A 10,282-nucleotide genomic window follows, 5' to 3' on the forward strand; every position below is an offset into this window, starting at 1 on the left:
AATAAACCTACCATAAAAATTATAGACCCTTCATTTCTTTGTAAGTGGGCAAACTTACAAAATCAGTAGGGGATCAAATAATTATTTTCCCCACTGTACTTGCTCAAATATTGATTTCGGATCATTTTTAACCAAAAAAAGTTACGGACTGCAGCTTTAATAAAAGTATACTAGTAAAAATAAAGTGCACATGCTGTTCTAAACTCTAGATTGTTCTTAATGAAAGTGGTTAAATTTGGTAGAGACTGATAAAGCCGAGCAACTCTTCTATTAGCACAACTTCAGTTGCTACTGTGTATTGTTAAGAACGAAAGTACCAAACCATAATTAAGCTGTATTTTTAGCTACTGCTGATGTCATACACATAATCAATCCTTTGAAGGTACATGCACTTTTGTAAGAAATCCCCTTGCCTCGCAATGAGCTAAAAATAAATTATGCTTGCAAAAAGCTTTACTGAAAAGAATGACTCACTTCAGGCAGAATGTAGGACAAGGCAGATATAAGCACGTAAGTACATCGGATGCCTTTCTTCACCAGACGCCTCAGCGCCTCTCTGCCCTCCAGCCTGGGCCGACTGTCCACAACTATGACTCTGAACTTCCTCTGCTTTTCAAAAGCTTCGCACAGAATGTGGTTGACAAGTGAAGAGCTGGAAAAAGACAAGAAAGGCATTTCTGAAACACTTTCTGAATGTGTTAATCCAGACTATTACAGGATTACGTCAATTCACTGAAAACTCTTACCAGCCATAAACAAGAATAACATCTCCATCACTTATCTTCTCAATAGCGTACTTAGAAATGGCTTCAGAAGCCAAAATGATCTTCTCGTTTATGTAACTGTCAATGCATTCCTGCAGTCTCCTTTTCGCCTGTTGAGAAAACATTTCTTTTAGAAATTCAAAGGAATACTATTGTATATAAACGTCTCTAAACTAATGATTCTGAAGTCTAAAGTAACTATGAATACTCTTACCTCTTCTTCTTTGCACTGACTGGGTATATTTGAAATTTCCTTCTTGATGTGCTTGATGGCATTGCCCATGCTGGCTGAAAGGGGCCGACACTGGCTGAGAAAACTGCAGGTGTGAAGAGCATTTGCAGTGTTTGTTAAACATCTGTTTCCATGTAAGATCAGAGTTCAAATAAAATATGTCCATATCAATTTTCACAAGGAAGAAGGTGAACCTGATATAGGGCGACAGCTTGTTCACAAGGTCCCTCGACAACTCCTCATTTGGAGGTGTGCTATAGTCTTGAATAACCTAAAAAATGATTTAAATGTTAATTAAATCCAAAAATTAAGAACATTCCATAGGTTATGTTTTATTATTTATTATTATTATTATATTACCTGTTTAAAGGCATGTAGTAGGGCCACAGATCGAGCATTGGATCCTGCTATAATGCCCTGAGAGTACTGCAGGCCCAACCGAACAATGGATGGGTGAATAACTGTGGCAGGGATGCTACAAAATAAACCATATCAAATAATAAATCAACCAACTAAATCATTCAGGTTATACACGCTTAATTTCTAATGTCACTCCTGAAAAATAAATACATTTAATTGTAAAAATGTAAATGTATTTTTTCCACTGAGGTCTACTTATAATGTTAGTTAAGTTTTTTTATGCCTTATTTAAATTTTTCAAGCACATTTTCTAACCTCTCTACTGAGACTAGGGCTGCAAAATTAATCAAATTTCTAATCGCGATTTCAAGTACGGATGCAACAATTACGTAATCGTTCAAAGCGGCACTTATGTTCACTTATGTTATTCTGCATGCTTAAGATGTGTTTATCTACAGGTTATCTTAAGGGTTTTTCCATTGTTTTAATTTTAGTATAACATTATAATACCATACATATTTTTACTTTTTTTTTTTTTATTATTATTATTTAAATAAACCAATCCAGTGTATAGTTGACATTTGAGGCTTAATACTATAGAAAAGCAATAAAAGTTTTTCAGTTACAGTGTTTTCAGCTTTCAGCTCAGTTTATTTTCATATAAAAATATGGCATGCAGTTGCTTCAAACAATCGTATAAACATCATTCAGTGTAAATTGTGATAATCATAATTAATAATGGCAATTACAATTTCAAGGGAATAATTATGATTTTTGTCATAATCGTGCAGCCCTAACTGAGACCTGGAATTACACGGCCCAAAGTTCGATTATCTTAGTTTCGATCAATTTAAAAATAAAAGGCTTTTGGGGGCTGAGGAGGAAGTTTGAGTACAAGTTACACTACTATGTTTCAAGTTACACTACTGTTCAAAAGTGTGGGGACAGTAAGATTTTTTTAAAGAAACCTTTTTATTTAGCAAGGATGCATTAAACCAGGGGTGCCCAAACTCGGTCCTGGAGGGCCGGTGTCCTGCAGAGTTTAGCTCCAACCCTAATCAAACACACCTGAAGCAGCTAATCAAGGTCTTACTAGACATACTAGAAACTTCCAGGCAGGTGTGTTGAGGCAAGCTGGAGCTAAACTCTGCAGGACACCGGCCCTCCAGGACCGAGTTTGGGCACCCCTGCATTAAACTGATCAAAAGTCACCATAAAAACTTTTATAATGTTAAAAAAGATTTATTTCAACTAAATGCTATTCTGTTGAATCTTCTCTTTATCAAAAATCCTTAAAAAATGTGTCATGATTTCCATAAAAATCAGCACAACTGTTTTCAATATTGATGATAATAGTAAGAAGCGTTTGTTGAGCACTAAAACAACATATTAGAATGATTTCTGAAGGATCATGTGACACTGAACACTGGAGTAATGACTGCTGAAATTCAGCTTTGATATTACAGAAATTACATTTTTAAAATATATTCAAAATCAGTTATTTTAAATTGTCATTATATTTCACAATATTACCATTTTTACTGTATTTATGATCAAATATATGCAGCCCGGAGTAGAATAAGGGACATAAGAGACGTTTGTCAAAAGATTAAGAGAAAAAAAGATATTTGTATAACTTATATAACCCCTTTAAGACAAAATTATAACTAATGTAGAAGATACATTGTTTATAGTACCTGATTTGCTGGGTGGGAGGGTTTTTTCGGCTGTACTGGTGTAGATGTGAGAACAGGCTGACCTTGTAACCATAATCGGACCTCAAAGGAACCTGAGAGAACAGAGTAAACAACAGCATTCGATGTGAATATTTTGTTCCCTCAAGGACAAACGCTCTAGAGGTCACATCCTCCCTCCTCAGGTCAAGAGCTGAGGCTGCAACAGAACACTGTGCATGAAGACATGGCAATTACAATTTCAAGGGAATAATTATGATTTTTGTCATAATCGTGCAGCCCTAACTGAGACCTGGAATTACACGGCCCAAAGTTCGATTATCTTAGTTTCGATCAATTTAAAAATAAAAGGCTTTTGGGGGCTGAGGAGGAAGTTTGAGTACAAGTTACACTACTATGTTTCAAGTTACACTACTGTTCAAAAGTGTGGGGACAGTAAGATTTTTTTAAAGAAACCTTTTTATTTAGCAAGGATGCATTAAACCAGGGGTGCCCAAACTCGGTCCTGGAGGGCCGGTGTCCTGCAGAGTTTAGCTCCAACCCTAATCAAACACACCTGAAGCAGCTAATCAAGGTCTTACTAGACATACTAGAAACTTCCAGGCAGGTGTGTTGAGGCAAGCTGGAGCTAAACTCTGCAGGACCTCCCTCCTCAGGTCAAGAGCTGAGGCTGCAACAGAACACTGTGCATGAAGACATACATGACACAAATGTGCACAAATGAAGAAGGGCTCCACAGTAGACTTTAAAAGCTTTATTCTAGTGTTATAGATCTACACCTAATAACATAAAAAAATAAAGAAAAACTCAAAATTCACCCAGAAAGGACATCTAGCTCATCACATGTACACAATGAAATGATAATAATCACAATGAAATCACCTCCAGCAGACATTAAAGCCAAGAAGAGTCAATAACTTTCACCAAGAATAAAAAAAAACACATCACAAATAGAAAATATTCAACAATACACTGCACACAAAAGTGTGGAGCCAGACCTTGACTCCAGTTCTATTTAAACTGCATCCCTGCCCTGACTTCTGTAAGACATTGGAAGGACCTGGGTTAAAAATGCTGCAAAATGGATCTCAGAAAACACCTGGATGAATCCATCATCTGTCAATGGGCAACAATCAGACAAGAGGCAAAGCATGACAATATTGATTTGTCTCACCTGCTGTCTCTCAAGTTTTTTGGCCAACTTCTTCAATGCAGCAGGGTCGTCCACCTGAATGTGCTCTGGTAACCTTTTCACTACTAACAGGAAATAGAGAAACGAAACAAAAACAAGGCTGTGCAAAATGGCAAAACTGCTCAGTCACCGTCTCTCCCTAAATGCAGGCACTTTAGATTGATTTTTTTATATATTTGAATTAGGGGAAAAAAATATTTAAAAGCATAGGAATGGCTGACAAAATTGGGCCAGTGTGTGAATATCCCAAACTGGAATAACCTTTTATGAAGCAGTGAATTACCTGGCTGAAGCTCATTGGGGGTAGCTTTAGGCTTGCTGGAGGCAGACTGCTGCCCCCCTTCTTTCTTGCCCTGTTTTGATGCCCGTTCTGTGTCTTGCCTTGCCCGACGCTCTGCTCGCTGCTCTGCTTTGCTCTTTGCAGGCTTCTCTGCAGCCACAGGAGATTCAGATGCAGATGCATTTACAGGCACAGGAGCTGCTAATGAGATCAAAGAGTCCAACAATTAAAATGCACCCAAATAACAGACTTTAAACTTACAGTTGTGTTTACTCGGCAGGTTTGGTTCCATTAAAATGAACTCTGGTGTGGTCGCTCTGTTAGTGTGGTTCATTTGAGTAAGTGTGAACGCTGCCATCTGAACCTTGGTGCACACCAAACAAGCAAACTGTCCACTTCCACACAAACTCTGGTGTGGTTCAACTGAAGCCATTTTTTGCTCAAGCATACCTTGTTCTTCCTGTCAGGGGGTCAGAGCTTCATTTGTGTGTCCAACGGAGGAATTCCAGCTGCTGTTTTGACCCAATTACACATTTCATAAGCTCTTCATGAGCTATCTGGTAAAAATACCACCATATGTAGACATACAATACAAGCATTTAGCCCAGCAAACATCATTTGGATGTTCGATAAGTTCTCCAAATATACATCCTAAAAGTTGTCCAATCAGGTTGTCACCGTATCCTTATGTCTTTTGTTTTGTATCTTTAGTTTAGTTGTTAAAAATGACAGTGTGAACACTAAGCAAACCAGAATGAAATGTATGACTTTTTTTTTTGGTCTGGACCAACAGAACCAAGAGAACCAAAGTGTAAACACACCCACTGAAAGACACATTAAAAGACTCTAGTTACCCTCAGAAGCCGAGAAATAAAAATTATGGCAGTAAAGCATACAGTAAAAAAACATGCATGTATATTTATTTGTTGTTGTTAACATCTTTCTACACTAAGAATAAGAATAGATAACTCTGAAACTCTTAATATTAATCCAGTCTCGATCTGAAAGAAATATAATATAAAATATAAACAAATAAATGTTTTTTTTTTTTGTCCAATTATCCCAATTTAAAAGTTTAATCCAAATTACATTTGTTTTAATCAACTTTAGATGCAGGAAACTTATTTTGAAGCAGTACCTTTATGTGCTGGGCTCTGTGTGGCAGGTTTTGATGGAGCTAGTACAGATGCTTTCTCTTTCTCCTTCTCCTTCTCTGGAGGACCCCTGTCATCTTTTTTGTTCTTTTTATGCTGCTTCTTCTCTTTCCTAAGACGCTGCTTTTCTTCTTTGGTCAATTCCTTACCTTCACACTATAGATAAAAAGAGGGGAATTACAGTTTGCATGATTTTAAATAAGCCGGTGTCAATGTAAATGAACAGGCTGTCTCTTAAAACCTAGTCTGCATTTTGGGCAACTAGGCACCGTCCATGTCTGCTGAGAATGTGGCTATGATGCCCAAAATATTGTCCAGGTAAGACAGCTCACTAGGTTTTGAGACACAGCCATTGTGATGGTGATATTTCGTAAATAACAACAAAAACACATTTTTTATACATTAAAATACAATTAGTTAAACTATGGATATTGTGAAATTATATAAAAATAAAATAAAGACTTGACCTACCTTAGCTTGAACAACTTCTTGCAACTTTACATCTTCCTCTGTGACACACGTAAACATATATTTAAAACGTATCCAAAGTTAAAACTGCTCTTTATTTGCATAAACACTAGTGGTAGAAAATACTAATTTACTGAGAAGTCCGTATAAGTTTGAATTAATGTCTCTGATGACAGAAATTCTCGACACTGTCTTTGCAATGTTATTTAATCATGTTGGCTCATTCGATCTTTACCAAACTACAGAATGTTGCACAGAGATTCAGTTCGTCTTGCAAACACATCCAGTTACACATGCAAACAATAGGGAACATCGCAACCGTGTCTATGTAGTCTGATTTCAACGTGTTCAAAATGACAAAAACCGCATGATGTAATTTCCACTATGCATATGTCAAGTCAGCTGTGTCATGGCAGAGTGACGATCAGCGGCGTAAGCAGCGGCAACACGAGCTCTCCGTTAACGACTATAAACGACTGCTTACGTACATGTTTAATTCAGTAACAGCCCATGTTTAAAAAGTTTCAGTCTGCATATTTTACCTGTAGAGTGGTTGATGCTGTCAACCTGTCTCCCATCCGAGTCCGCCATGTTTCATTTCTTCGTGACTTCGCGCTGGTAAACTGATGTGAAAAGCAGTCGGGATGAATTACGCTGCCATCTAGCGATTGAAAGGAGTGAGCTGACTTTTCTATTATGTATCATTTATGAACGTATGTATTATTTGTACAAGTGAAAATAGTATAAGCTGCTTGCATAACAATAAAGTAACGAGTACTTGTTAACATAGTTGTAGATGGTGTCACACCGTACCCAAACACCCAAGATGAAAAACTTCCGTTCACCTCTTTTATGAAATAGATGAATCACATTCGCTTGCAACAACAACACGTTCTCGTCGTTTCGAAGAAAAAGAAAGGTAAAAAACGAAAACATTGTTGTCAGAAGTGGGATTCGAACCCACGCCTCCAGAGGAGACTGCGACCTGAACGCAGCGCCTTAGACCGCTCGGCCATCCTGACATATTACACGTAATTACGTCATCACGTTAAATATTAATAATGACGTTTTCATACGTTTAGCCGTTCTTAGTAACGTTTTATGAGTTAAAATATTGTTGTTTGTGACTTATGGTTAAGTTATGCAATTAAGGATGTTATATTAGATTACTTTTAAGTATTTAAGGTATCAATAACTTGTTAAGAAATTAATTGAAATAAGCGTCCTAATGATAAACAGTCACTAACAACACTAACGTTACTTCAATGCATCAAACACTAAAAAAGACAAACCGTGACGATCACCGGCTTAACCAACGGCAAAATAGCTAAATTAGGTTCCCTGTGATTGGTTTTAAACTCATATGTCGCTACGTGTTTACTTCTGTAACGCTAGCATAGTTGATGTTGTCAACCTGTCTCCCATCCGAGTCCGTTAAATTTCATTTCCTAGCAACTTTTCGCTAGTAAACCGAGTCTGAAAAGGATTTGGGATCAACTACGCTCAATTGTGTCACCTTTTCACAAAAATAGTTACCTTTGACTCGAACTATTATAGAGTGATGCATTCAGTACTCATTGAAGAGGATACATCTTCGTTTCGAAGCGCTCCAGAGCCCTCTGCTGGTCAAAGGAATGTATATAATGCTAAAAAGCAACATGCTGTAACAGCTAGAGACACAAATGTTTGGAAATTACGGTCACAATGTTTTTTTTTTTTTTACAAGTGTTAGTCTCCATTCTAATATAATTATATTTACATACTAATGTAATATTTTTGCTTCTTTATATATTCCTGTCAAATATAGCTTGCTTATTTCCACAGAGGCTGTAGGCCTACGCTTTAGCAGAAGACAATTTCCATTTATGTATTCATAAATACAATTTATTCCTAAATATTTGACTGCTGGATGCTGAGATTGACTAATAAGAATGTAGTACTCCAGTGAGCTGTGTAATAAACTATTTTACATAACAGTTCCTGTGGTACGCGAATCTAAATGAACGAGAGGCATAATTCACCAGTCTATGGGACTTTTCAACAATTGTATCGCTTTCTAGTGTGGGTAAACACTGCAGATCTGGTCATCATACTGTTATTTCTTTATATAAAATGATATACATTTTATATAAAATGTATGCTAAGTGCACAATGTAGGCTATTTGTTGCCTTGCTGAACATATTCACATTAGACTAAATGTTCTTTATAAATCTATAGTAGACTACTTAGTACAGTTAACTGAAAAAAAAAAACAAATCTGTCAAGCATGGGACGTATTTTTGTGTGAAGTGAACATAATTTTTTATGTCATTTTGACATTTCTTAATATTTGTGTACACTCTACGCTAAACTTTGGTGTCATGGATGAGTGTATAGTGGTGAATGGGAAACGACAACTATTTGATTTTTTAAAAAAATTATTATTATTATTTCCACAGCTTTCCAAAATAGGAAAAAAATATTCATAGATTGATTACAGCTGTCAGGAGAAAGAAAGATGTCCAATTTACAGTCACTCTGGTAATATAACACACAGAGCATATATAACAGTGCATAAATATCTTAATACAGATACAAATATCTTATTAATACTTAATATCTTAATAAATTTTCTTATAAAAATCATTCTTATTATTCTATTATTATACATATACTATTCTATTATGCTTACAAAAATTACACATATTCCTATAAATATATTAATACAAATATCTTAATACCTAATACCTAAAACAAATTATAAATATAAATAATGCTGCTGCAAGGTGGAGGGATGGAAAGGCCACTAATGTCAGCCTGTTTTTTGTTGTTCTCCATCTTACTCCACAACCTGAAACAAAAACATAAATCAGTGTTATTTATCTAAATACATTACATTTAGAGCAAACTTGACTTTTAAATGTTTAAGATGATTATTTGAAAAAAAAAAAAAACATTTAGCAAATCAGACTCTAATCTTAGTACCATAAACCAGTCATGGAGCTGCATCTCCTCCAGAACAAGTCTCCGCTGTGGATCAGGATGTAGACAAGAGCAAATCATCTGGCAGCATTCTATTAAAAAAGATGAGAGAGATGTCTGATTATTAACTTTACACCTTTTTATATTTAGATTTCAAATTGTATACTTTTATATTTAGAGCTCAAATTGTCAGTCTTTGTTCTCTGATGAAGATCTCACCTTGTGACAGGTCAGGGTTAGACCAGTCATTCTTACTGATCATGTGCAGGTCTTTGTCATCTGGAAAATACCCGCACACCATCACAAACAGCAGGATCCCTAATGACCAAACTGTTGCCGGCTTTGCATGGTACCTGCCGTCTACATCAAACTCTGGTGGACAGAACATTTCTGTACCTAGAGGGAAGAGATTTTATATTTAATGCATTTATACAGCAGGATGTGTTTCAGTGAGTTAAAGACCTGCTAGCAAACATACCATTGAAGGCCACGTAGGTAGAGTCCTTCATGAGCGTGCCGCACCCAAAGTTGATCAACTTGACCTCCAACATGTCAGGGTTCACTAGGAGGTTCTCCAATTTTATATCTCGATGGAAGACGCCACGTTTGCAGCAAATGTTAGCAGCATGAATGACCTGCCACATAAAATTTCGTGCCATCCCTTCATTGAGCCTTCGTCGGAGCTTCACGAAACTAAACATGCTCATGCTTGGTATGGGCCGCTCCAAGACCATGACATAGTGGTCCGGGTCATCCTGCCAGTCCAGCAGCTTAATTATCTGTGGAACGCTGGAGCCCTTATTAGCCATGAGTGTCAGGCCGATCTCCATGGGGAGGCGTTTGGGATGACCAGGCTAAAAGGAAAGAATTAGATAAACATGAATATAAGATGTCAGAAATGGAAAACAGTTACTGAGAAGCAATAATATACAGAGTGCAGGCTACTCACAACTCTTATATATGGCATATCTGGAGTCTTTTCGGCAATTTTCACAGCCACCTGATCAACAAAGCAAAGAATTAACAATTAGAGAGGTCATTCCATTCATGAATCTGAACAGGTATGGAAAGTTTTGTAAGTAAAAAAAAAAAAAAAGAAACCTTAAGGCCATCCTTGCAGCGAGTCCCTACATGCACATAGCCGTAGCTTCCTTCACCCAGCTTGGGGCCAAATTC

At 36.8% G+C, this 10,282-nt stretch overlaps 2 protein-coding genes and 1 non-coding gene across 5 annotated transcripts in view; all 3 read right to left on the reverse strand.

The window, feature by feature from the left end:
* The window catches only part of LOC107746242 (translation initiation factor eIF-2B subunit delta), a 10,652-nt gene extending 3,847 nt beyond the window's left edge, over positions 1-6,805 (reverse strand). The window contains exons 1-11 of one of the 3 annotated variants that reach the window (XM_016560381.1): positions 6,687-6,805; positions 6,148-6,185; positions 5,661-5,832; positions 4,526-4,720; positions 4,225-4,307; positions 3,054-3,145; positions 1,357-1,471; positions 1,191-1,267; positions 979-1,081; positions 747-874; positions 475-652 (exon numbers count right to left, since the gene is read on the reverse strand). In XM_016560381.1, the coding sequence (XP_016415867.1) occupies positions 475-652; positions 747-874; positions 979-1,081; positions 1,191-1,267; positions 1,357-1,471; positions 3,054-3,145; positions 4,225-4,307; positions 4,526-4,720; positions 5,661-5,832; positions 6,148-6,185; positions 6,687-6,735 (1,230 nt within the window). In that variant the 5' untranslated portion in view covers positions 6,736-6,805. Of the gene's footprint in view, positions 1-474; positions 653-746; positions 875-978; positions 1,082-1,190; positions 1,268-1,356; positions 1,472-3,053; positions 3,146-4,224; positions 4,308-4,525; positions 4,724-5,660; positions 5,833-6,147; positions 6,186-6,686 lie in introns of all 3 variants that reach the window. The other 2 variants (XM_016560387.1, XM_016560375.1) reach the window with 2 other exon arrangements.
* Positions 6,806-7,083: 278 nt separating this feature from the next.
* trnal-cag (transfer RNA leucine (anticodon CAG)) lies at positions 7,084-7,166 on the reverse strand. The gene has a single exon. It is a non-coding gene; the product is annotated as a tRNA-Leu (tRNA).
* A 1,797-nt stretch (positions 7,167-8,963) lies between these two features.
* Positions 8,964-10,282, reverse strand: LOC107746308 (serine/threonine-protein kinase pim-1-like). Its single transcript, XM_016560452.1, has 6 exons — positions 10,208-10,282; positions 10,056-10,106; positions 9,585-9,960; positions 9,326-9,502; positions 9,110-9,198; positions 8,964-8,975 (listed from the first exon to the last, which is right to left on the reverse strand). Exons 2-6 carry the CDS (start codon positions 10,071-10,073, stop codon positions 8,964-8,966), a joined length of 672 nt encoding a protein of 223 aa, XP_016415938.1. The 5' UTR covers positions 10,074-10,106; positions 10,208-10,282.

Source organism: Sinocyclocheilus rhinocerous, unplaced genomic scaffold, assembly GCF_001515625.1.
Source record: "Sinocyclocheilus rhinocerous isolate Xijiao unplaced genomic scaffold, SAMN03320098_v1.1 scaffold40, whole genome shotgun sequence".
Lineage (NCBI taxonomy): Eukaryota > Metazoa > Chordata > Actinopteri > Cypriniformes > Cyprinidae > Sinocyclocheilus > Sinocyclocheilus rhinocerous.

Excerpts from the sequence above, each read along its gene's own strand:
- LOC107746308 (XM_016560452.1), bottom strand. Across the intron at positions 9,503-9,584 it reads TACCTACGTGGCCTTCAATG|GTACAGAAATGTTCTGTCCA; the intron begins GTATGTTTGCTA and ends TCTTCCCTCTAG. Across the intron at positions 9,199-9,325 it reads TAACCCTGACCTGTCACAAG|AATGCTGCCAGATGATTTGC; the intron begins GTGAGATCTTCA and ends CTTTTTTAATAG.